The 27945-nt window shown below is 41.3% G+C and overlaps 1 protein-coding gene across 1 annotated transcript; it reads left to right on the top strand.

The window, feature by feature from the left end:
• The first annotated feature begins 9496 nt into the window (after nucleotides 1-9496).
• On the top strand, nucleotides 9497-26161 carry fbxo5 (F-box protein 5). Its single transcript, XM_041251586.1, has 5 exons — nucleotides 9497-9596; nucleotides 11155-11907; nucleotides 12234-12324; nucleotides 12554-12736; nucleotides 25855-26161. The coding sequence occupies exons 2-5, from the start codon at nucleotides 11198-11200 to the stop codon at nucleotides 26104-26106; spliced, it is 1236 nt and encodes a 411-aa protein (XP_041107520.1). The 5' UTR covers nucleotides 9497-9596; nucleotides 11155-11197; the 3' UTR covers nucleotides 26107-26161.
• The last annotated feature ends 1784 nt before the right edge of the window (nucleotides 26162-27945 follow it).

Raw genomic sequence — 27945 nt, 5'->3', positions numbered from 1 at the left:
CGTGATGAACCGAAGATTTCAAATTTTGATTAATCGGTCCATAAGACCTTCTTCCAGTCTTCAGTAGTCCACTGGCGGTGCTTCATAGCCCAGGCAAGCCTTTTTTTCTTATTCTGCCATCTTAGCAATGGCTTTCTTACTGCCACTCGACTTGTCAAACCCGCAGCTCGAAGTCTTCTCTTCACAGTTGAAACTGAGACCTGCTTACTTCGACCAGTGTTAAGCTGTGCTTGAAGCTGTTGTCCTGTGAGCCGCCTAACACGCAAGCTGTGAACTCTCAGAAACTTGTCTTCTGATTCTGTTGTGGCTTTGGGTCTGCCAGACCTCTTCCTGTCAGAGTTTCCTTCAGTTTCCAAGTGCCTTTTGATGGTGTAGGAAACTGTACTCACTGACACCTTGGCTTTCTTTGCAATTTCTCTAAAGGAAAGACCTACACTTTTAAGGGTTATAATGGTCTTTCTGTCTTCCTTTGTTAATTGCCTTTTCCTCGCCACTTCCTACAGTACAATACTGTCCAAATAATGCTTAAGGGGGTGTAGTAACACAGTCTGTTCCAACACTGCTTTTATACAGAGGGTTTGTAAGTAATCAACAAAAGTTGGGACACTGTGACGAAGTGCCCGCCCCTGTGTGTATTTTCTGTTATATGTTGTGGGTTGTGTGTTCGGTGAGTGGAGAACAGGATTGGAAACGGAGGTAATACGAATAATAATAATAATAATAATAGTAGTAAAATATTGGCTCACTGTGTTCCGTTTGGTCCATTTTGTTTGTCTATTTATTTTGGCGAATGTGCCGTGTCCTGTTTTTGTATTGTTACAACCGTTTCAACCATTCGCTCAGCTCCACCAAACTCCACCTCCTTCTTTGTTTATTTTCCTGTTTCTGGTCGGACGTCCCCCACTCCGGCCGTCTTTGTGACATGTGGTGTCAGTAGTGGGATTACCAGCGCCACCTAGACGCCGACCAGAGCAGGGACAGCAGTTCTTTGGGGAAAAAATGAAAGAAGTTTTTTTTGTGTGTGGAAAAAAAAGAAAAAAGTGTTTTTGGATTACAAAAAAATAAAATAAAAATAAAGAAATGGGGAGAAACAGGAGAGGAAAGCGGCAGCAATGACTGCAGGAGGAGGAGGAACTAGAGCCCAGGAGGGAGGAAACAGAGCCTTTCCCGTCATCTGAGGAGATGCTGGACTGGGTGTCGGACCTGGAATGCAGCGGGGAGGATCTCCTTCCCACTGGTTGTTGACCTGCTGTGGGCCAGAGATGGGGAACGTTGGGAACGCTGGGAATAACATTTCTACCCAGTGCCCTTCGTGAACCCGGCAGCCGTGGTGATTAACTACTTGGCTGCCGATATGGGACTGCCCCAGCAGGTTGCATTCCAAGTGGAAGGAGCCACGCCTACCTGCACCCTCAATGGGCTGAAGGGAGACGACATGCAGTTCCCATTTCCACCAGCAGAGAAAGAATGCCTGCTGGTTTCGCCTCCAGAGCCAGAGGGAGAGGAGCCGTTGCTGCCGTCTCCAGTGCCAGAGGGAGAGGTCCCAACGTTGTCTCCAGAGCAGGAGGGAGAGCCGCACCAGTCCACTGCAAGTGAGGGAGAGCCGCACCAGTCCCCTGCAAGTGAGGGAGAGCCGCACCAATCCCCTGTAACAAGGGTAGCGTACACGCCACTCCCACCTCCGCCACTAGGAGACTACAGGCCATTCCCACCTCTGTCGCCAGGAGACTACACGCCTCCACCACCTCCATCGGCAGGAGCAGAGCAGCAGGAGCTGCCTCTGCCTCCACCACCTCCACCGGCCATCTCCACATCCCCCACTCCGGCCGTCTTTGTGACAGACACCTGTAGGAATTTTTAGCATCAACTTTCAAGGCTTAAATTACTTCTATTGCTGCAGAACAGCTGTAAGTTGTTAACCCATTACTTGTTCCCTGAAAAAGGCCTTTTTGTATAAATGTACATTATTTTTCAGTTTTTGGTAACCTAAACTTTTTTTTTTTTTAACCTCTGGCAGTTTATTGCTTACCTTTGTACCATTTCAGGTTATTCATTGGACTTCACTGGACTAAATTTCAATAAAAACTGGAAAAATGGGGGTGTTCTAAAACTTTTGACCGGTAGTGTACATACATATATACCTGTCTATTGTATTTTTTTAAATGTCTTCTGTGGGTTTAATGAAAGGGGGCAGGCTATAGGAAGCTTAACATGCTGTTGCACAAAATATTTATCATCATATAACTATATAGATTTGAGTAAAAGTACAAAATCAAAACAGATTTCTAGCAATACAAAAGGATAAAAAGGTTGTATTAAAAAGATCATATGTTTATTTATGCTAAATGCACTAACAAGTTTTGTAAATAACATCAATACCTGAGGACTAATATGGGAAACAAGATATAAGTTAAGAAACATATTAGAAACTTAAGAATTCAATTAAAACAGAAGGGAGGTCTGTGAAAATGGTACTGATGCTTACTGGTTTTAAGATGTCCATTACATTAGAGTAGATGTTACACTTCATCCTGATTTGAACTCGGCTCTCGCCAAGATAAGCACCAACTAAGACGTAGCTTTACCGTAAACTAATGTGATCCATCTGCATCCACTTGCGTTGCTTTCCATCTGATGATGTAGATATCCTTCTGTCTGGTGTTGATTGCTGAAGTGTAATGTTGGCGCTAGGAATTAGCTTATTTTGCCTCCCCAGCGCATCAGCACACACAACGGCTGAGATGCTGGCTCCAGGTATCAGCCCAGTGCGGTCTGCCCAGCGCATCAGCATGACAACCGTCTGGATTGAGCTAAGTAGAGAACATCTCTGGGGTCTTCAAGTGGGCACCTTCCATCCTCTGTGTTTCGTCAACTAGCCAATGACACCTCAAGAGGGCTCAACAGTGTTTCCGATGTTTCAGCATCACCCCCCTCCATCCCCCACTCAGCTCAGCCCAGCTTACTTACCTGTACATCAGCATTGCTTTCTTTCTATTGTGCTTTAGATCCCCATCCAGAATCTTTCCATCTCAACCACAGCCAGCTATATATATACACACACACACACACACACACACAAGATAGACAATTAAATAATTCCACGGTTACAGGCAATTTTAAACTATACCACTGGCCAGTAGTACTAATCTCCATAGGGGAGATAAATTAACTAACACCCGGGTGGACAGATAACTAAATAACACACTATATTAAGAACCAATACATAACTAAATGCTGCAGGCCCGAGCGGTGCTTGGGTGCATAGTGGGGTAAAAAAAATTAATAAATCCCCTTCAGGCAGTGTAGTACTGTTCACTACCTCCTGCCCATAAATAAATAAATAAATAGAATAAAACACCAATCTTACTGTACTCACTAACTGCCGTCTCAGGTGTATTCAAAAGCACAGCTGCTCCAGAAGACGGAATGGGAGGGGGGGTTCCCTTTCAAGTGGAATGGCAACCATTACCAAATGGGAAGAGCCTTGACGCCGATTACTCTGCACCGATTACCAACACAGGCAGCTCGGTACCGACGTCCCGCGCCATGTCAGTTCGCTCTGCAGGGTCCTCCACTGGGTTACATCAGTGCGACCAGTGTACGGCAAAACTCCCCAGACAGGATGGGCACACTTCCTGCGCCAGATGCCTAGGAACAGACCACGTGGCCAGGGCACTAGCAGGCGAGTTGGACTGCTCTCCCTGCCAGAAGTTCTCCAAACGAACAAAGTGCAGGAGGGCAGCCCTCTCCCTAGTAGAGTCTGTCTCCACGGAGCAGAGGAAAATGAGATCCGTGGTCCAGCGTCCTCCCCAAAGTGCCTCTGGAACCCTGCCAGCCACTGTGACCAGGGAGCTCCCCCATACCCCTGGGTCACCCTTCCCTTCCCCTGGGTCACCCTCCCCTTCCGCACCACCGGTGCAGAGGCGTAGGCGCCCCTCCTTGGAGGTGAGATGGTGCAGCGCTCAGCTGCTGCCACAGACGTTCCCTGGCCGGCAGAACAGGAGGGGAAGAGGAACTGCTTTCTAAAACAGAAAGGGCACCCACAACAAGCCCTCCCTCTGTGCCAGGACTTTAGAGCTGGTTCGCTCATCTTGGAGCAACCCCACGTCCGCTCCCTCAGGCTCCAGAACAGCGGAGTCCCAGCTACACACTGCAGGAGCCCAAGAAGCTGGCCTAGACACGTTCCCACCTATCGGGGACATGTCATGGTGCTGGTGCAAGGATCCATCTTCACCCACAAGGTCTCACAAGGCCACGGAAGTTGCTTCAAAATTCTCCCGCCTTCCTGCTTACCGCCAGTGCCCTAGGTGGCCTTCCCAGCCTGTGTAGGCAACTGGACCTGAACGCCGCCCTCCACTCCAGACCAAGTAAGCAGGCAGAGGAAGAGCCGGCGTTAAGGGACCACCGCCGGCCGGGGGGACCCGGTTCTCCGGCTGGGGCCTAAGAAAGACGTGTCCCCTCCCAAGCCAAAGGGAGACCACCCATGAGGGGCTCTGGCTGTCACCTTTCCCCCTCACAACCGGACTGTCCACTGGACACCTGGGTGCTACTGACTATGAGACATGGTTACGCTCTGCAATTCCGCTTAGGCCCGCCACCCTTCAAGGGTGTGCTCCTTACCACCATCGAACCAGCATGGGAGATTCTCCTTCAACAGGAGATCGTCACTCTTCAACAGAAGAACGCTGTGTGCTTGGTGAACCCAAGCGATGCCCTCAGCAGCTTCTACTCCAGGTACTTCCTGGTGCCCAAGACGGACGACGGTTTTCCACCTATTCTGGACCTCAGGGTCCTCAACATGTTCCTCAAACAAAGGAAGTTCAACATGTTGACCGCAAAGCATATCCTCCAGTCCGTCTAGCTGGGTGACTGGTTCACATCAATGGACCTGCAAGGCACCTACTTCCATGTCCCGATCCGTCCCACTCACAAAAAATATCTACGCTTCGCCTTTCAAGGCAACATGTACCAATTTTGCGTGCTGCCGTTTGGCCTCTCGCTGGTGTCCCGCACATTTTCCAAGTACATGGATGCAGCACTGGGTCCACTCAGGCTGTGGGGTATTCAGATCTTGAACTACCTGGACGATTGGCTAGTTTGCAGACGTTCCAAAGCATGCGCTGAGGTGCACACCAGACAGGTCATAGATCATGTGACGAGGTTAAGGATCTCCATACATCAACAGAAGAGCAACTTCGTACCGTCTCAGTCCACAGTGTTCCTGGGGATCAAAAAAAGAAAAAAAAAAGACAGGATTCGGTTGTTGGAAGTGAGGATGCCCTTCTACAGGTCAGAACGTTTCAAAGGTTGTTGGGGCTGATGGTAGCCGCCTCGAGAATCCTTCCCCTAGGGCTGCTAAAAATGCGCCCACTTCAAGCTTGGGTGAATACACTCAAGGTGCACCCGGTCCACGATCGGTACCGGCTGGTGCGAGTGTCCAGACAATGCCGGAAGACACTGGAGTGGTGGCTCTGTCCTGCCTCGGATCTCCCCTTGGCTCCCCTCACAGAAGGGAAGTGGTAACTACGGATGCCTCCAGCACGGGCTGGGGAGTGATCTGGAATGGGAGGGGAATAAGAGGTCAGTGGAAGGGGCATTGGCAGCAAGCGTATATAAATGCTCAAGAGCTGTAAGTAGTAGCACTGGTGCTTTCTCCTGTCCTGGATGCACAGAAACTTGCGTTCCATCAGGGCTGTTTAACTCCCCGGTGTGGACAACAAGGCAGCAGACCTCCTGTCCAGAGGAGCTCCAGCCAGCCCGGAATGGAGACTGCACCCTCATGTGGTGAAACAGATTTGGGAGAGGTTTCGTACTGCACGAGTCGACCTCTTTGCCACAGCCGAGTCCACTCATTGCCCCCTATGGTTCTCCGTGGAGTGAGACTTGGGCCCCCTGGGAGTAGACACACTAGCCCACCCCTGGCCACAGGGGCTTTTGTATGTGTTCCCTCCGCTACAATTATTACCCCTGACACTCGAGAGGATCAGGGTGGAGAGAGCACAGGTTCTGCTGGTTGCACCCACATGGCCAAGGCGCCCCTGGTTTGCTCGCTTCTCCAACATTTTGTTGGGTCAACCATGGCAGCACCCACTACGCAAGTGTAAGGGGGGGGGGTATGTGTATGTATACATACATATATATATATATATATATATATATATATATATATATATATATATATATATATATAACTATAACTAAAATAACAAGTCAGCCCACAATTAAATCAGTTTGGATTTCCCTTTACTGCTGCAGTTTAAATAACAAAATGAAGCTGTACATATTTTACATGCACAATCACATAGGCATCAACACATGAAAAGAATATAAAAGAAAAAAAAAATATATAAACATATGGCCATTAAAAGTTATAAAATAAATGTAGTTCTTTTAGTGGTACCACTTTAGCAACACGTGTGCCTTAAAACATCTGATCCTTAAAGCGATGTCCAGTGTGATGTCTTGATCGCAGTTCAACATAGTTCTTCAACCTAAAATAAAATATTGAGAACTAAAATATTCCTAGCCCTCTCAGCTACTTCAGATCTTTTAGAAAGAATTTGATCCTAAAATCACAGACACATATCGCAGCCTGGCGGCATCCATCTTAGTTTTCTATATTCACGGGAGAGCATGTTGTATTAAGGGCTCTTAAAGGTACGGTGCCAAATTAAAATAAGTCTGCCGACTAAATATTAATAAAGTCTTATTTTGAGTTAATGAACTTTTTAACAGTAATAAAACAACTCTAGTCCTTTGTTGGTAACAAACACTATAAAATAATAATAAAATAATGTATTTTTTTTATAGGGGGTTACACAAGGACCTCCTGAGCCAAGTAGAGGGGCTATTATGGCACCCGAACCCAGCCCTGCTCCAACTCTGGGACTGGCCCTTGAACGGAGCTGTCTATTCAGACAAGGTTTGCCAGGCACAGTGGTAGAAATGCTAGAGTCTGCTAGGGCGTCGAGCACCAGAGCCCAGTACTCATACAAATGGAAAGTTTTCCAAGACTGGTGCATTGCCGAAGGTCACGAGCCGGTGACCTGCCCTATTGAGACAATATTAACCTTCTTACAATACCTGTTTGACACAGGAAAATCAGCATCCATGTTGAAGGTATACTTGGCAGCAATATCGGTGTGCCACGACAAAATTGACTCTGTGTCCCCTGGGGCACATTTGCTGGCAGTGCAATTCCTTAAAGGGGCTCGGAGGCTTCGTCCTCTCATGAAAAGTATGGTCCCCAAGTGGGATCTAGAACTGGTACTGCGGGTACTAACGGGTCCCCCATTTGAGCCAATGGCATTTTTATTAGCCATTACATCTGCCAGACGAGTAAGTGAGCTTCATGAGCTGTCCATCGATGACACATGTATGGCTTTCACTGGAAATGACTCGTGGGTAACACTAAGAACAAGCCCAGACTTTTTGCCAAAGGTGGTATCATCATTCAATTTTAACCAACCAGTGGTTTTGGAAACTTTCAGGACAGCACAAGCTTTGCCCAGTTCGGGCTCTGCACTGTTACCTGGATAGGACGGTGTCCTGGAGACAGTCCAACCAGCTGTTTGTCTGCTTTGGGTCCCACTCTAGAGGTCAAGCCCTGTCGAAGCAACATCTAACACACTGGGTGTCAGATGCCATACGCTTGGCGTATGAACAGACAGACTCCCCCATGCCGGGGGACACTACAGCCCATTCTACCAGGGGCCAGACATCTTCATGGGCTTTCCTTCATGGCGCATCCTTTGATGAACTCTGCAATGCTGCTACATGGACATGTAGTCAGACATTTGCACGTTTCTACTGCCTCGATGTTGCAAACCGAGCAAGACCCTCAATGGGCTCTAGGGTGATGCAGACGGCATGCCCTTACGTCATGTGGGCTCTGAGGCTATCACCGTGAGGCCGTACTGTCGGTAATCTGGAGCCACGACAAAGCTTTGGTACAGCTTTCCATTCAGTAATGGTTGTTATTCCATTGAAAGGGAAAGTTAGGTTATTACCATAACCCTGGTTCCCTGAAAGAGAATTACAACCTTATCCCCTTCGAGGTCGTGTCCTCAGCTGACCTTAGATTTTGAAAAAAAATGGCGATATGCTACTGTGAGGACGACCCTCTTCAGCAGGAGGTGGCAGAGACTTCCTGCTCACGGCAGGGCCCTGATAAGGCAGCTTTTTTATATATGCTCAGTGACTGATGGTCAGAGAGGGCTCTTTTCATTTGGTAATGGTTGTCATTCTCTTTCAGGGAACCAGGGTTATGATAATAACCTAATGTTTTCCGCAGCAAACGGATTCCAAGGGTCCTTGATAATTAAGCACATAAAACACAAAAAGTTGCAACTGAAAATAGATTATTTGCTACTTGTTACAATGGGGAACATCAGAGGTGTTTGTGATGTCACAACTTACGCTCCTGATTGGGCAAGTTTTCAGGAAGAAGTGGGCGGGTTTTACAGAAATAGTTGGCAACCCTGACCCCATTTCCCTATCCAGTTAATCACTCTGACACACACAGTAAAACATATAGCAATCAGTCAGTTAACAACAAATTACAAATAGACACTTAAAAAAAATAAAAGCAACACATAATCACTAATCTCTGTTAAATGTAGTTAAGATCTATTAATATTAAGATATATAAAACAGTTAATATGAAGGTATAAGAGTTAATAAATAAATAGGTAAATAAATAAATAGTCCTGTACTAGCAGTCCTCTAATACAGTGTCAATTTAAAATGAGTGTCGTTATTAGTGCAAGAGGAAGTTGGGAGGGGGTTCTCTTGCCCGGGTAAATCAAATTCACAGCCCGACCTGCAGAAATCTTTATCCAGCTTCCAGGTACAGCAACCCCGGGCCACTGTAAAATCAGCAGCTGATTTAAATAGCCATCTCGTGGCAATTAGCGCAACATATCAGGTGTGCTTAATTATGTACCGAACAAGGTAACGGGGGTTGTCAATCCATAGCTAACTAAAATCCCCCAATCTCTACAGGTACATCGCAAACCTAATATTACACATAATAATATAGCTACTGCAATAAGTTATTCGTGCGATTTGGAGAAAACAAATGAATCAATCTAAAAAATATATATGACTTGAACTTGCACATTTAATATTTTAAAGCATACAGTGAGTATCACATACGTAATTTAACATTAAATCTGGTTATGGTTACGTAAATTAATTGACGAGAATAATAACAAAAACAAATGTGTGCATGTGTGGGTAATTACATTACTCTATATTTCAATGACAAAGCAATACATACAGTTAGTCAAGAGGTTGTCAGCGGACTTAATTTTACCTGCCCGCCTGTGGTGAATCCGCGAATCAAAACATCAGCACACTTGGCTTTTGGTTCCGGTTTCTGAATCTAGGTTAGCTTGTGTCTGGTTGGTTATTTGAAAGTTAAAGTTCTCCCGCTTCATTGTGATTGGTTCGTGTATTTTGGGGGGCGAAATTCAAACTGGTTTGGGTACTGGCGCTTTTACTGAGTTCAGAAAAGCAGTGAGTAGATGTTTTAAGCAGCAGCGTTTTGTGAACTTAAGTAGCAGTGAGGATATTCAATACATTGTAATACAACTGTAAGTCTGCATTTAATTGTTGTATTTTTATTTTGTATTTTTATTCGCTGTTTTTGTGACTATATTACGAGGTATCGCTGGTAGTACATTTCCAGCCATTTAGGTTGTTATTATATCTGCATGAAAATAATTAATATCAATAATAACTAATAACATAGTATTGATGAAAACACAAGCTATTAATGACAGTGAGAGATTTGTAATAATAATAATGTAGATTTATATTATTTTACCTAATGATTAAAACGCGCCAATAAGTGAAACATTAAGTGAAAGGCCTGTGTGTGCCTGCGTATTGCATGTGTCTCATTCAGACTCTGAAAATATTTACTAAGTAATACATGTATGTTTTTAATGTAAATCACTTTTCATAAGTTTTTTCAATTAATTATACAGTACCATTTACAGTTATGTAATACTTTTTACTAAACAATCAAATGTTGAACGTCAGCAAATTTTCCTCTTTCAAAACAATACAAATTAAAAAAAAAAAAAAAAAGCTTGAAAATTATGCTAAACGTTGTTATTGAACATTACGTTTGAGAAAGCAAAATCTATTTTTATTTTATTGAGGCCTTGTTTTCATCCAGTTTTTCTATCGGTAGGGGGAGGGGGCGGTATCAAGGGGCGCTAAAATGAATTTTCTACGTGTAATCTGCATTGTGGCCTACATAAATTACACCGACTTCAATTATAGTTAAAATGTGCGGCATATGATTTTGTTGGGGATTTGTGTTTAGGGTCGTTATGGGATGCTAGTAATGTGTTTATTTTATCCAAGGCGACTTTAAAGGTATTACAGGGTAGTAAAGGGTTACAATGCAAGCTTAATATTTAAATAGTGTAGTTTACAGTGAGCACAATAGTACGACTTATAAATACTAGGATGCAGCGAGTTGGGATTAAAACAAGTTTTATCTACACTTATATAATAGTAGTGCATAGTGTATTAGTTGAGTGTCCAGAACTTTGTGCTTAACGCTAAGTCCAGTGCATAGTAGGGGTAGAGCAAAGAGCTACAAAAGTGCAGTCTACACATAGGTCTGCCTTGGAAGTTAGTGAGAGACGGAGCAGTCCTGAAGTTCTCTGGTAGCTTGTTCCACCAAAGGGGCTAGGGAAGAGGAGGAGTGGAGAGGGGGTGTAGGGAGACAAGGGATTGGAGGTAGGAGGGGGTGGTGTGATGAAAAGAGCGGTGTGCAAGAACAAGGGTCTTGTATTATAAAGGTAGTTTAATCTAATGTAGAGCTACTTGCCCTTTCACACCAGTTTCTGATAAAGGTCAGTCCATTTTATAGGAAAAATTGACTACAGCATAACCATATCCTTTTAAAATCAATCACATTTAGCTACATTATCAAACTAATTGTATTTGTAAGATTCTGGACATTTTTAAAGCATTTGGTAATGTTTTTTCTAAGGAGGCTCTTTATGATGTTGTACAAAATCTATTTGTGTTCTCAGATTTATGAAAATGGCTTAATCAATTTCATAGAACAATGTTTTAAAATACTAATCTAAAACTGTTAAAATCAAAATATGAATCTTTTGTTTTTTACAGAATAAGGAAGTAAGTCACTTAGGGAGGTGACTTTCTTTTGAAAATGAAGTGCCAGTATACCAGCCAGAAAGAACAATCCAGCCCCTGTGTTAAAAAGGATGAAGGTGATTACAACAAAGATTCACCAGCATCAAATCAAACATCACCTTTCAAGGATTATGCAGATGCTTATCTTCAAGAAAATAAATCGATGAATACTAAAATTAGAAGTTTAGATTTTAAAGATGAAGTAGAGCCAATCTACAATAAAGAAAATAGAGAAGATCTGTCTAGCTCTAGATTTAGTGATGGCGGGGGGTGTGGGTCTGATTTTACCCTGAGCAGTAGCCCACAAGAAGACAGTGGATACCTGTCTTTTTGTAGCAGTCAGGGCTGTAGCTCATTTGATCATGTACAAGTTGACTCTAAAATAGCTGCAGATTGTTGTAATCCCAAAGTAACTGTTTTCCACACACCTGGTATAGCAAGACCCATAAGAGAACTCCAAAATGCTTCTCCAACTGACTTGAAACTGCTCCCAGCCCTGCAGTTTGAGCATGCAGTTTGTTCTGCCTTGATAAACTGCCATAAAAAAACTCAGAAATTTGATTGGACTTTAATTGATAAAATTGCAGGGAATTTTAGTCTCCATAACATAATAGGGAGAAAAATGGGACTCGAACATGTGGATATTCTACAGGAGCTGCTGCAGAGAGACATGAAACATCTTCTAGCAAAGTTACTACGTTGTCTTGGGGATATTGATCTTATAAAGTAAGTTGTCGTCTTGCTTCTGTTTTTTCTGTCTGCAAATGTGTACTCCTCTTTACCAGTAAAGTATTTACATATTGTAATCCAGTTTATTTTTATATTGTTGTTCTGTACTTTAACACAAACCTGTAGAACTAAACGTCTACAGTTAATGGGAATAAGTCATGATTGCTTATTCCGTCAGATCAACTTAAATATGGTGGACAAATATTGGCCATGAATAATACACAATTGATAAGTAAATATAAGTAAGATCCCTGTTTTTATTTACAATGAGGTTGTGCTGCCACATGCATTATTTGGTTTGAAATAAGTAATGTCTCCAACAGCTTTGCAAGGGTGAGCAAAACCTGGCAACGGATCATCTGTGAGGATAAATTGGCAACCCAGATGCACACAGAAGCTAAAGCGAGGCTAATGGTATGCAGTGTTGTAAAATATTGTTTATTTTGTGTGTGTGTGTAATATATACACACACACACACACTTTGTTAATGCATAACAAAATGGTAAAATAAACTAATTTAAAAAGCATCTTAAAATATGCAAAGTATTGTCATGCCATTTGGTGTATTATGGTAGCAAAGCCCAACCTGTTATTTACTGTTATTTTTCTACTTTTATTAATCAATTGAAATATTATTTTTTAGGCAAGTTCTACAAAAAGCCAATCGGAGGTTACTACGAGGAACAATGTCATTTCCAGGGTAGTGTTATCTTGTATTCAAGGATTGGCTTCAACACCCATTCAGACACCATTAGGGGGGACAACACAGAAAAAAATGAACCAGAGCAATAGATCTCAACCAAGTCGACATACAGAGTTTCAAAAGGTAGGTTACTTTAAACTGTTTTTCTTCTCTTTATACATGTAATACTTTCTGTGAAAAGTTACTTGATAAAGTAGTTTTTATAAGATGACTAGAATGAATTGCCTTTTAGTATAATTACGGCTTCTGGTTTTTGGTGTCAACCGATAAAACAACCTCGATTTTAAAAAAAAACAAAACAAAAAAAAAAACAAAAAAAAAACCTTGTGTATTCAATAAACACGGGAAATAGGTACTCGATTCATACTCAATTCACTGACTTCACCCCTTTCCCAGTGGACTAAAGTTATTTATTTTTCCCCCTCCTGTCTTGTTGATTGAGACCGTAGGTGCCTAACCTAAGGGACTTAAGGGAGCCAAACTACCGGTATATATTTTGCCCTTTTTTGTTTTGTTTTTTTTGCTCTGTGTATACACACTTTTGTTATGGTTTTGCCTTTCAGAAAGGTTTCAAATGTAATAAAAACGGAAGTAATGCAAAAGACGCTAGAAGTTCGACATTAATAAAAAAAATAAAAAAATTAAAATAACAGTAAACCCTACGTACATTGGTTTGACCCATTCTGAACTGCTCTTACTGTAGCTGAAGTTAGCAGCAGCGCGTCTGCAACAAGATGCTGGGCAGTTTGGAGACTGAAAAAATGATAAATTTAATAATACAGGATAGGTAGTTTTAGTTTGTTTTTGTTTTCTGTATTAAATTATATTCATTAAAGGCAAGAACCAGGTGTTTTTTGTTTTTATTTATTTTTATTATAATAAGGAAGTTACTAGGTTCCTGTTGCTGCGGGGGCATGAACGGATTTAAGTTCAACACCGACTCAAAATAAAATGTTACTGTTATTAAGCACTAGTAGTAATCTGAAGCGGTGGTATTTAAAAATAATAAAAGGCTGTTTTATTTCGTGAAATAGCAGTGCTCCCGAAATTTTGGTAATGGTACTTCATTGTCTACATTTGTTTGTCCAAACAAATGTGAAGTTGGCCATAATTGACCTGTGGACTGTGATTTGTACAAAGTACACTGAACTTAATATAGGTACAGTATCGCAGGGTTCATATACTTTTTCAACTTCAAAATTCCATACTTTTTCCAGATTTCCATTTGTTTTTCCCAGACTTGTGTGTTAGTTTTTGTGTGTTAATTTCTACTAGTTTTTTGATAGTTATCCACTTAGGCAGGCAGCCGCAGAGCATTATAGTCTTTTTGATCCAGAGCAGAAGTTGCTCCTGGTTTTCTAAAAGTATTTGTCAGAATCTGGAGGTGCATATCTAGCAAGACACAATGCAGGCATGCAAAAGATAAGTAAGATAGAAATGTCCAATATTTGAGAACTACGTTTCGTTATTTAAAAAAAAAAAAAAGAATATACAAAGTTGTATACTTGTGCCAAAATAGGATATAATGGTATCAATAGTATAGTAAAACGAGACAATTCTGGCACAAGTATACTTGCAGTATGTTACTTTTTTGTAAGGGATGATATTGGATTCTGATCCAAACTTCTTTATACCATGTGTTAAATGTTGAACATTATGGGTGGTGAAAAATAACAAAAATGAAATAACAAATGTGCACGCATTTTATATTAAAATGTGCAAGCGTAAGCATATAAGTCAAATACTAAATACAGTACACCCTTGCTGTAACAACCCTGTTTGGGTCCAAAGCCTTTTGTTTGATATAGTAAAAGGACAAACCAAAACGAACAATATAAGCTTCTGGAGTAAGTTAATGAAGTATCCTTGGATAAAGGCATTAGCTAAATGTATTAATATTAGTACTGTTTTATTCTTTGATTTTCTTTATTATAGTATTTGTCACCGTTCCGTCACCCCGTGAGCGTTGTCCTTGCTCAATGTTAACAGGCAACTAAACTCCCTCCTTCACCACGCAAGACGTGTTGGGTTTTGGCACATTTATTTGCCGTGGGTGTGAAACTACAACAGAAAAGCATACACAATTAAAGTTAAATAAGACACCTGCTCGACTAACATATATACATTGAAGCTAGCATAGATACAAATGAATGTCATGTGGATAAGTAACGTTAACATAACGCGCACATTGCTAGATGGTGTATAAAGAGGATATGTTAACCTATAAAACTTAACATTACACAGAACTGCGTTACATATACGCGATTTAACATAAGCTAATAATTTACCAAAGGCAGAAAACTAACTACATGACTGAGTACAAATGAGTGCGCTAGTTAGCTAGCTGACAAGAACGTAACATTAGCTTTTAAGACTTTTTGTTGTTGTTGTTGTTTTTGCTGCTGAAAGATGGCTTGTTTTCAAACTGTTAAAATAGCAAAAATACACCTTGTGCCAAAACAGTCACTACTAGCACTAATAATAGCCATGACATTGTGAATAAAAGTAGAATTACAAGTACAGTCCCTATTTGTGGCATGCTGCACCCAGTATTCTGGCTATATCCTATTCATTGAAGAACACAGTACAAGCCCCTCGCTCCCCTTAAAAAGCCCTGTTGTTAATTGAAATTTTGGTTCCTTATTTAAAAAAATATGTTGCTTTGTCGTGTTGAGTGCATAGACCTGTACGAGCCAACATCAACATTATTATTATTATTATTTTTTTTTTTAATCAGTATTTAATAGTATAATTAAGACCATATAGCGAGGGTATAAATAGTGTATCTACACTCGGCTTACGGTTTGGACCCGAGACTGTTGCTGCACTCGGTACAATAAGTTACAAGCAAGCACCATACATTTAAAATAAAATTACCGGTACATTCTATTAATCACATTAAAGAAATGAAAAAAAGCGATGGCAACATGCTACGTGCTAAATCTGTTTTGTTTTTTTCCCTGGGTTGGGAAATAACGTTGTTACCTTTATTAAATCGTTAACAAGGTAACAAAATGTGAATCTTGGTGAGCGGAGTACTGTAGCTTGTAATTCCAGTCTGTAACTTCGTTTAAAAAGTCATAGCCTTATATATAAAAGTATATACTTTGGCTGTCGTAGTGTCCGTTTCACCCTTCCTTTCACTTGTGAAGACGCAGTCATGTGATATATATATATATATATATATATATATATATATATATATATATATATATATATACACACACACACACACACACACACACCAGTACGCTGACTAGATAGGATTGCTTGACTTGTCAGGGGTGTTACGTGGGCCAGTCCTCGCGGGATTTGGTCAGAAGCAATGTGTACGTCACCAGGGAAATCACGAGGGCCTTACCAATGAAAAACTTTGATCTCTTTGAACGTGCTTTAGCGGGATGATCTGAGCGGAATCTCGATTGAGAACTGTTGTTTGATTAAGGCACTATACGTTAGAGTGAAAACTCAGATTGTCCGTAGGTCAAGCAGCCAAAAACAAAACACCATTGTCCAACACATTTTTTGGTTATCCTGGAACGTCCGGCTAGCGATTTTGCGAGCCCTGAGTAGGCTTCTCTCTCTATAAATAAATTTCAAATACATTTTCAGCTTTCATAGTAAGCTTTTTATGATTGTTCAATCAAACAAAGTAAGAATCTGTGTACCGTTTTGTAGCGTTTTTTTTTTTTATATAAGCTTATTTGTATATAAAAAAAAAAGCGCAATCATTTTTTTCACGCCAGTGTCATCTTAGTTTTAAAGGCACCTGAAACCTTAAGGTAATTACAATATTGTTGTTTGTATTACTTTCCCCGTCGTTCTGCGCTGGCAGCCATTGTTAAAGATATAAAATAATGTATCTCAGGGACACGCAACCCACGGCCCGTTTATCGCAGTCTCGGCCTGCGTTCTGAGCAATATAAGAGCATGAGAATGTTTACAAACAAGACGAGGCCATTTGGCCCAGCTTGCTCGTTTGGTTGTTAGTAGCTTATTGATCCCTGAATCTCATCAATCAGCTTCTTGAAGGATCCCAGGGTGTCAGCTTCAACAACATTACTGGGGAGTTGACTCCACGCCCTCGCGATTCTCTGTGTAAAAAAGTGCCTCCTATTTTCTGTTCTGAATGCCCCTTTGTCTAATCTCCATTTGTGACCCCTGGTCCTTGTTTCTTTTTTCAGGCTGAAAAAGTCCCTTGGGTGGACATTGTCAATACCTTTTAGAATTTTGAATGCTTGAATTAGGTCGCCGCGAAGCCGTCTTTGTTCAAGACTCAGTTCTTTTAGCCTGTCTGCATATGACATGCTTTTTAAACCTGGAATAATTCTGGTCGCTCTTCTTTGCACTCTTTCTAGAGCAGCAATATTTTTGTAGTGAGGTGACCAGAACTGAACACAATATTCAAGATGAGGTCTTACTAATGCATTGTACAGTTTTAACATTACTTCCCTTGATTTAAATTCAACACTTTTCACAATGTATCCGAGCATCTTGTTAGCCTTTTCTGTAGCTTCCCCACGTTGTCTAGATGAAGACATTTGAGTCTTTTTCATAGATTCCTTCTCAAATTTCAGTATCTCCCATATATTTATAATGCACATTTTTTTTGGCTTGCTACTTTTTGAAAAAGAATATTTAAATTGAGCAATATCCGCATTTGAAAATCCTGTGTTCCTCCCAGCAGTAATTCCAAGTGAGTATAATTAATTTGTTTTTATACAGTTAAATAATACCAAAGCCTTATTATTACAGTTGGTTATTGGTTGTCAAGATTGAAAATTGTCAGACTCCTTAAATTAGGTATTTTGAAAATTGGCAAAGTGGAAAACTATTTAAACAGCGTAATAATTCTCTGTGGGTAATTTAATTTGAATTCCTTAGGTCACTTCTGTCTTGTGGTTCCCTTTTCAAGTATGAAATTTAACCATTACCTCATGGGTATTAATCCTTTAATACCATCTAATCTGAATTAATATCCAAAGCTGCCCGTAGTGCCCGTGACACAGTCGTGCCTGCCCCCAAGGGCATAAGAGGATGCAGTCACTCAAAACGGCATTTTTACTTTTACCAACCTGAGAGATCTACGAATAGATAAGTCCACATAGTGTTATATCTCATTGTTTGCCTGTGTCATATCACTTATTAAGATTTGTTTGACGGGTTTTAGTAAAAATTACTTTATACTGTGCACTCAGCAATGGTTGATTGTTAGTTCCTCAGCGGTCTTGTGCTCCTCGTGAAGCCGGCTGCTCCTTCCCCGGGATCAAACGCCTTAAGCCGGCCACTGGTGCTCTCTTAAGCTGCTAGCTTCGGTTGAAATGTAAAATAAAAATTGTGCGTATATATATTATTATATATATATATATATATAACAGTAATTGTAATGGTTTGTTTACTGTTTTGTGTGAGAACAAATTGTTTTCTCTGTGTGTTCTGCCTTTTTTCACAGAAATACTAACGCAGAGGCTGGTCTCAACTGTCCAGCTGTCGCTTCTGTTCCTGCCGATACTTTGTACAATGAACAAGGTTACCTTTCCGATTCACTAGCAGTTGCTGGGCACAGCTCTGCTTTGGGTTCAATTGCTTGCAGTCCTTCCCGCAGTGTTTCGTTGCATCTCTAGTCTCTGCTTGCAGTACCATTGTGAAGGCTGTCATGGCTGACAGCAGGCTTCCTCCAGTCTTAGGGCTGTGTTGTGTTAAGTCAGAAGCTGTACGGGTGGGCATCCCTGCATATTGCTGCTTCAGTAACTGAATGTCACTGATCTACTACCATTCTTTGTGAAGAAGGTTACTGTAACAGTAGTGGACTGTGCTCTGCACTATACTGTAGCGTGTGCACAGTTCTTGTACTGTGCAGCATACCGTATACTGTACCGTGTGTACTGTATACCAGTACCAGGGGTACTGCGCGCTATATACTAACTGTACCATATAATATCAGCACTGTACAGTATTGTTTAAACCGTACTGTGTGCATTGCCCATCATATTGCGCTGTGCACACTGCACTGCACCATATGCACTAGTGTATTACTACTGTGCTTTGCCCACCATACCATACTGTACTGCATACCGTTCACCATCACTGCACAGTACCATACTGTTGCACTGTATGTATTGTGCTTGTGCACTATAGACACGTTCTGTGTGTGTACCATACTTTGTACGATAGTAAACAGTGCAGGTGTTCAGCATTCAATAAAAGACAGCACCATCTTTGATCTAATTGGCACTAGTTAGTCATTTACCACTTGTCGTAGTGCCAGCTGCATGACAGCATTACTACGTACGTGTTCAACAGTCTCCTTGGGTACTAGTAGTATATACTGTTATAGCGATTACAGTTAAAGATCATTTGCATTACGCACTACTGCGGCTACATTATGCCGGATTTTCATTCTTGTGACATATGCAAGAGGGGTCTCCCCACAGAGGACAGGCATGGCAGATGCGTTGTCTGGTTGGGTCCGGAGCATGCTAAAGAGGCACTCGCCGACTGCAATTATTGTGAGTTTTGTGTGTCCTCCTCTATGCGTACATTAGAAAAACGCAGTTCTAGAGAGAAAAGGAAAGGGAAAGAGCCACCGGTCTCCTAGATCGGAGAGCTCTGAGTAGCTGGATAAACTCTAGGAGGCGGTCTCCCAACAGGGTAACATGTTAGCAGCAGTGTTGCGCGACCACACTGCTACACCTGCTCCCTCTGCACCATTACAGTCACTGGAGGAGTACATGCAGAGTGGCAGCAAGAGGTCTATCTCTGCTTCTGAGGAGGCAGTCGATCAAGAGTTCCCCTCTGATGAGGGTGACTCGGAATGTGCAACACCAGTAGTTCATGTGTCATCAGCTGAGCTTTTGCAACAGATAATTTTGAATGTTCCATGGCCTGTAGATGACAAATTGAAACACTCAATTTTTTAGGATAATCCTGTTCCCTCTCAAGTGTCTCGTCCGCTACTCCTGGATTTTCTGTTTCAGGTGCATTCATCTTGGTGTCACCTGGCTACAGCACCTGCTTCTTCACATTCTTTGGGAACACACTACATCAAGCATGAGACACAAACTTGGTTTGGCTGATTTTGATTTTCCACTAGTAGATACCGCTATCCCATCATTGGTTGAAGACCCAAAGTTAGCCCTGTTAAATAAAGATGCTACCTGCCCGAATAAGCAGTGCAGGATATCTGAAATTATACTTAAAAAGGCTTACTCAGCTGGCGATTTTGCTGTGCGGCTGGGTAATTATAACAGGATCTTGGTGCCTTGCCAGAGCTTGTTGTTGAAATCTTTCACAGACCCACACCACTGCGGCTGGTAAATAAGAACCTGCTCTGTATTTCAAAATTCAATGGGCGGTCAGTGGGTAGGAACCTGGCTGCTTTAATAACTGCAAGACGGAAGCTCTAGCTGACACATTTTTGGTCCTGCAGTAGATGACATGCTGCAGCACTCTCTGGCCCAAGAGTCTACGAAGGAACTGGTGCGCCTGCTTCCACAGAAGCTGTCTCCAGCAAGTATACCGGTGCCAAACTGGAGACCAAGGTTCCAGCAGCCTCGGAGGCCGGCACAGCCAGCTCCTGCTAAAGCCAGAGGGAGTTTCCACAACCGACCCATGGCTGCGCAAAGGGAGAACTTCAATAAGTTTCGCCGTCAAGCGCAAAGGCAAATGCCTCGGGCGACACAGCAGCCCTAGCAATTTGCTACCACAGGCCCAGGGCCCCTTTTCAGGGAGTCACCTGACATACTAGTGTCAATGCACCTTGGACACCTGGGTGTTTAGTACTGTACAGACCGGCTATTCTCTACAATTAAGACATGGTCCTCCTCCATTTCGGGGCTTGACTACAGTGTTGGTCATGGATCTGCGAGACACATTGGTATTGTCTTAGAAGGTGACAGCCCTGCTGCAGAAGCAGGCTATTTGCACAGTTCATCCTCTTCACTTGGAAGAAGGTTTTTACTCGAGGTACTTCCTGGTGCCCAAACGGGATGGTGGCCTCAGACCAAACCTTGATCTCAGACAGGTCAACCCTTATCTGAGTCGGAGGGTCAAAATGTTAACCATGCATCAGTTGTTAGTCAGTAAAGCCAGACTGCTGGTTCACTACGGTGGATTTAAAAGACGCTTACTTTCACATCTCAATAAAATCAGAGCACAGGAAGTACCTCAGCTTCGCTTTCCAAAGGAACTGTATACGAGTTTCGGGTTCTACTGTTCGGCCTCTCTTTAGCCCCCCCCGTGCATTTTCAAAGTGCATGGAAGCTATTCTGGCCCCATTTGAGACTCCGGGGCATTAGAGTGCTCAATTACCTGGACGATAAGCTCATTTGTGCTCAATCTCCAGCGCAGACAGGGGCTCGCATGAAACTCATCACAGATCACCTGTTCCATTTAGGTCTGTCTGTGAACTATGCAGAAAGCCAGCTTGCAACTTCACAGACAGCCTCCAATTTAGTAGTGTGTCTGGATTCCAAGACCACGTTGTCCACTCTGTTGGAAGAGTGCAGAGAATAGCTGTTTGTCTGAGCTTCTTGCTGAGATGAAAAAGCTTCAAAGTAGTGACATTTCAGCGGCTTCCCAGACCCTCCCCTTGGGTCTTATGCACATGCGCTTTCTCCAAGGCTGGTTCAACAGCAGAGTTTTTCAGTCCACATTGACCCGGTGTCTCTGCACTGTCCTGGTGGACACAGCCTGCTCACCTATGCTTAGGCATATTGCTGGGCAGTGTTAACAGGAGAGAGGTTTTTAGCCACAGATACGTTCCGCCTTGTCCTGGGCGCAGTGTGGTACAGCAAGGAGTATGGAGACCCCCCCATTGCATGGTATCCAAATAAATATTCTGGAACTACAGGTAATGTTCCTAGTTTTGCAGAATTTTTTAAAGGAGGTGCAGGCAGGCATGTACTTTTCCAGATGGACAACACTACTGTGGTGGCATAGATAAACCACCAGGGTGCGCTCAGGTCCCCCAGTCTCCACCGGGTTGCCCGCAAGCTGTTACTTTGGGCGCACCATCACTTCTTTTCACTGTGGGCCGTACATCTTCCCAGGGTGACGAATTAGGCAGTGGACCTCCTTTCAAGGACAGTCCCCACTGCCTCAGAATGGATGCTTCACCCAGAAGTGGCGAGCCTCATTTGGCAACGGTTCGGGGGAGCACAGATGGACCTGTTTGTCTCCCAAGAATTGACCCATTGCCCCCTTTTGGTTCTTAATAATGGGAGCCTGGGACCCACTGGCAATAGAAAGATCAGGCAAGAGCGGGCCAGGGTGTTCATAGCCCCTTACTGGCACAGGAGACTGAGTGGTTTTCAACCCTGATACAGCTGCTGAGAGGCCACACGTGGAGTCTACCGAAACACTGCGACTTGCTCATTTAGGTGCAGGGGACATTATGGCATCCTGACGCATCGAGTCTGGGTCAGGCCCCTGAATGGCACAATTTGAGCCGTCTGGGGCTTTCTAATAGTCATTGACACTACAGAATGCAATCCACACATTCCCAATATGGGTACAAGTAGGGTGTTTTTCAAATGTGATGCCTGCCTAAGGCATTGGACCCTACAGCCTGTCCCATAGCAGTTATACTGCAATTTGTACAGGACCTATTTGATGAGGGGAAATCCCCCTCACATTAAAGATCTGTTTGGCAGCCATTTTGGCTTGTCCTATTAAAATTGGTTGTCTCCCTAGCTATCATTGTCCACTATCATGTTATGTGGACAAGATCAAAAATTGGAGGCAGTCTGAACAGTCCCATGGGAAAGCTCTGTTTAAACAAGCGATTTTTGCGATGCAGCAGTGTGAGCCACTCCCCACGCTTTTACACGGTTCTGTCGGCTGAATGTCGTGGATCCACAAAACCCTGGGTTTGGAACAAGTGTTAAGGGTGGCCTCGCGCTCGACCCTTACAGTTGAGTTCCCCTCAATTTTTTTAGCCCCATTACATGTACTCGGTTCCTCATGGTAATGCGCAATGTCGCCATGGCCGTGCCTTGTAGCTTTTCTTGGTCTGCAATATTTCTTGTGACCAGCTTTGGTATGTCTGCACATGAGGTAATGGTTACATTTCGTGCTTGAAAGGGAATGTTAGGTTATTATCATAACTCTGGTTCCCTGAAACAGAATTGTTACCATTAACCTTCAAGGTCGCTGCGTCTTTAGCGGCAGCCTTGAGGGAAAAATGATTGTTTTGAGTGACCGCAGTTCACAATTGGTTCCTGAAAGTCGCGTTGTAAGTCGAAACACATATTCCCATAAGAACAGTGTTATAAATTGGGGTTACGTTCCTGACTCTTCAGCCAGATAATATAATTTTACAAAAATGACAAGTTATATTGTACTCATGCAAATATTTATTTAAATCTTTACACTCAGCCCGGCGATTACGTGCATATTACTCTGACACCTAGATGGCTTTTTTTAAAAGTACAGAGTAGGGGCTTCCCAATGATGTATTCAGTGTGTGTGTGTGGTACTCCTAGTAGCAAATACAATCACCAGGCTGAAGTTAAGCCCCTCATTATGTGACAGAGTTTATAGCTTAGGTTTCGTTTCGAGTCAGTTGCTCTTATCAGTCGTTGTTAACGGCAAATACAAAAAACCACGCTAGACTAAGACAGGGCAACCACGGCAGGTACTGCAGTTTGGACACCGAGCATGCGCACATGATGCATGGCTCGGGTCTTTCAGTGTAGTAAATGCCGTATCGATATCGTAAAGTCGAAGCAGGGTAATAATGCAAAGGAGTCGTAAGTGCCGTGCATCGTAAGTCAAAGAGTCGTAAGTCGAGGATCGCCTGTACATTGTGTACGATGACATATTACAAACAATATAATGTGCGTGATAATGCCAAATATTTGACGGGGTGCAAACACAACCATCGCGTAATAATTTGCTCACAAACAATTCTGGATTTGCAGCATTTGACTGATCATTTATATTCAGAACTCTCCTTCCGCGTGAATACATACATACAGTGAATACACTAGGGTAGCTGCATTTGAACAAAAAAAGTAAAAGCAGCGCTTAATGTTACTCTGTTTTTACTGGTGATTTACCCCAGCGTTGTGTTTACATGTAACTACGTTAATCAAGGATTTCAACAAGTATCTGGGAGATCCTGTTCGTGATTATTAGGCTGTTATCTGTTTATATTTAAGTGATGAAATGGTTGAATCAATTTGTATGGAAATGTGCCATTTTCCTCCTAATGACACCATTTGAATCACTGTACATTTTAAAACAAGTTATAAATATAAATACATTCATGAATATATTGATGTTATTAATAATCAATCGGGTAGGTAGCCTAATAATATTTTTAAACTGTTAAATGTAATAGCCTAATAGCTTGTTTTATGTATGAGAAGTCTCTGTATATGTCTAAGGTATCTAAAATGTGGTCCTACTTGGAAATGTTTGTTTTATAATAGCAGAGAATGTCTTGCACAAAAACCAAGTTGCACCACAAATAAAAAAAATAAATAAATTGCAAACTAAAAACTTCCTTTAAGATAGAGAGGAGTACAATCTAAACAGAGGGATCTACTTTCCATTGCATATAAATATCATGTTTTAAAATCAGCTTTCCAGTGGAAGAAAGAAAAAAAAAAGTCAAGTAAAACTAAATGTTTTAAGTTAAGAGCTGACAATTCTGAAAAAGATTGGAAATTGTCAGGTAAGGCCACCACTGCCCTTACCTGACCCATGTTCTCACAAGGCGCTCCAGCACAATCTATATAAAAAATCACTGCAAAACATTTTCAGCAAGTTGGGCACTGTTTAAGAGGGGTGTTTCAGAGTGACGTGTAATTAATAGCAAAACTGAACTATTGGTTGGCACGTTTTGTTGCTAGGTAAAATAGTTAAATACATTTCTGACAGCAAATGGTCAAGGGCCGACCATCGGCCCTCTAGTGCTTTAGCAGCATACATCAACTCACTGGCCATAAGCCCAATAATATTGAGAGGGTTGAGATTACATGTGATGGAATCACTTTGTAAGTGCAGTTTAACACCAAAAAAATGAAGGAAGGAATGAATGAATAAATAAACATATTGCAACTGCAGTTTAACAGTAGCCTGTAATATAATCGCATTGTAACTACATATTAACACTAGACTAATATATATACACACACATATATAAAATAAAATATTTATGGCTTTACAGTATATAATCATATTTGCTATCCAACCTTGTCTCATTATTGTGATTGGCTCATTCTAGTGGCGCGGCAGCGAGACTATTGTTAGGGTTAAGTAGGCAGTTTAATGTTAAACCCCAATTTCTATACTTTAATACTTTGACCCCGTTCAAAGGATTTGCATGAGAATTGAGGTGTTTGGTCCCTTTGGTTAGATCTATTGATTGGGGCATTTTGTTCTACTTGGATATGCAGATTCCGAGATCCAGTCTCCAGCTACAAAATAGTTTAGTCTTCTGATTATAATGCAGAATTCATGGTTGTGTCAATGATGGCAAACCGTCCAGGTCCTGAGGCAGCAAAGCAGCCCCAAACTATTACACTCCCACCTCCATGCTTGACTGTTGGGATGAGGTGTTCAAACGCAGTGTTTGTTTTTCGCCAAGCATAACGTTTCTCATTGAGGCCAAAAAGTTCTACCTTTGACACGTCTGTACAGAGAACATTGTTTCAGAAGTCTTGTGGATCATCTATATGCTCTTTGGCGAACTTCAGATGGGCAGCAGTGTTCTTTTTTAGAGAGCTGTTTTTTCCTCCTGGCTGTCCTTCCATAATAGTTGAGTCATGAACACTCCCATTAGCCAAGGCAAGAGTGGCCTGCAGATCCTTGGATGTTACTCTGGGGTTCTTTTTGTGACTTCCTTGGTAATTTTCTGGTTTGTTCTTGGAGAGATTTTGGTAAGACGACCACTCCTGGGTATAGTGGCTGCCAAAAACAGAAGCCGTAAGTATAATTTGACATCATAATTGTAGTTCTAGGACTGATAGGGCAGGATATTAAAATACACAATTTTAGACCTGAACTACAGCATTAGAATTGGGCTGGCTTCAAGATATCAATTTTATTTTTGTATTGATCAAATATATATAAATTTGAGAGCTGGTTGAAACAAACTTCTCATTCCATCTGTTCTTGTGTAACAGTTATGGATTCTGTTGTTACCCATAGAGATTACTGTTGGTGGTGGGCACTAAGAAAAGTGTATTTGTTTTTAACTCTTTTTTTTTTTTTTTTTTCTTACTCCTTAATAGGCTGCCAATAAGCTAAAACAGCAAGAGTCTCAAAAAAAATGTGGACATTGTGGGTCTCCTGCAAAGTTTTATCCACACCTTCAGAGGGCGACGTGTACCCGTGCAAGCTGCAGTTCTGACTTTTGCACAGAATGTCGCTGTGAATACCATGGTTTGTCAAATTGTGTAACTCGAAAAATAGAAACCTATAGCAAGAAATCCGGACCATTACCAGGAAGTAGCAAGAGCAAAAGGAACTTGAAAAGACTTTAATATATATATATATTGTCACAGGAATTTAATACTATTTTTTTAAAACATTTTTTTAGAAGGAAAATATTTTATTCATATTAGATTGATACTGGCAATGTTTAAACTTTCTTTTAATATGGTATTGTATTAGGGGGTCAAGAAGAGTTGTGAATACTGTGTGTAAATATGTGTTTAAAATATATATTTAATGTAAATATGTTCATTGTCAGTCCAATAAAAGCTTTTTTATGTGAAATAATGACTTAATTTGAATGTTGAGTAAGTGCATTCCATGTTAAACATGGGTTACATTGTTATTTTTATCCCTGGTCATGAGAACTGGTTTCAGACAGTGTTTGTTTTTTTTTTTTTTTTTTTTTTTTTTTTTTTTTTTTTTTTTTTTATATTTTATAAGTTTTTAGTCTTCAATCCTATCACAGACTTTTTTCGATATGTCAGATGTCTTGTTACGCTACATCGCCTACTTTTCAGCAAAAGGACACTTTTAAACTTGTTGAAATTTTTTTTTTAATGGAAAAACAATTGTCCTAGGGGTCGGCCACCAAGGAGACTACCGCAGAAGAGAGAAGTAAAAAAAAAAAAAAAAAAACAGATGTCTATTTTATCCGAATGAAAAGTTAACACATTAATGTGTGTGTGTGTTATATATATATATATATATATATATATATATATATATATATATATATATATATATATATATATATATAATATATATAATTACTGGCACCTTGGGCCACAGAGCTAGTTTGAGCTATTTTTACTGGCCCGAATGCAATTTTATCTGGCCCAATATGTTTTTTTTCATGATTTTTATTTTCAGTATGTTTAACTGTATATGGTAACCAAAGGGAGCCCACATCTTGAAAGAAAGTGGCTAAACAAAGCCTTTTCATATATATTACTTAAGCCATTTAACATGCACACATTTGTGGGCTTGTCAGAAAATGGAAATACTATTAAGATTTAAAAATGTATGTGTACAAATGATACTCATTTTTCACAAGCAAACATGCAACCGAGCTGTTACCATATGGTCACAGCAATGCTAAAACTGAATTATAATAATCCTAATTTAGGGTCCTTTGGGTCAGTGTAGTTGAATACACGATTGCACAAAATACAAGACTATTCGACTAGCATGTTATATATTTGGGTACACAAAACAGCCTTTATACATTAGCTACTAGTAGAAACACGTCTTTTGTTTTTTTAATGCTGACACTTAACAAGTTTTGCCTGTCTGAAACCAGTTATTTGAATATTAGACATAAGGACCCTAATCAATTATGCAATGCTTGTAAGCGCAACATTCTACAGTAATCGTATTCTGTTTTGAACTTGTTGCCAATTTTATTGCCTTGTTTTTAGCTAATGTTAAAAGATCACTGCATGAGTTCTTCTGCAATGACTACACAGCAGCTGCTAGCCAGTCGTGAAACATATTTCTGGGACATGGCACAGGCGAACTTTGAATGAGTGAACTGAAATAAAATAATGTATATAGCAAGTGCTAAAAGAAATCCAAACTAGAGTAACATTGAAATTAGAAAGGTAATTTAATGTTATGATGACTATAAAGACATACTAAATCTAAATGTTAAGCAGAACAATGCAGTGATGAATAAGAAAAGGGAAGATACTTGGAGTTGGAAAGGAGTTTATTTGTTATTTACTGTTGACTTTCTGTGAATGGGTGCAGTAACGTCAACATTTGCTCTGACTATTACAAGTACAACCAGGTATCCTTGTTTTGAATTATTTACAGGTTACTGAGAGGAACGGTAGTTCCTCGTACAAGTTAGAAAAACTTGTTGGAAACTACCACGATTCTCTATA

The sequence above is a fragment of the Polyodon spathula genome, chromosome 6 (genome assembly GCF_017654505.1).
Source record: "Polyodon spathula isolate WHYD16114869_AA chromosome 6, ASM1765450v1, whole genome shotgun sequence".
In the NCBI taxonomy this organism is placed as follows: domain Eukaryota; kingdom Metazoa; phylum Chordata; class Actinopteri; order Acipenseriformes; family Polyodontidae; genus Polyodon; species Polyodon spathula.
This window is presented reverse-complemented; position numbering and strand designations above follow the sequence as displayed.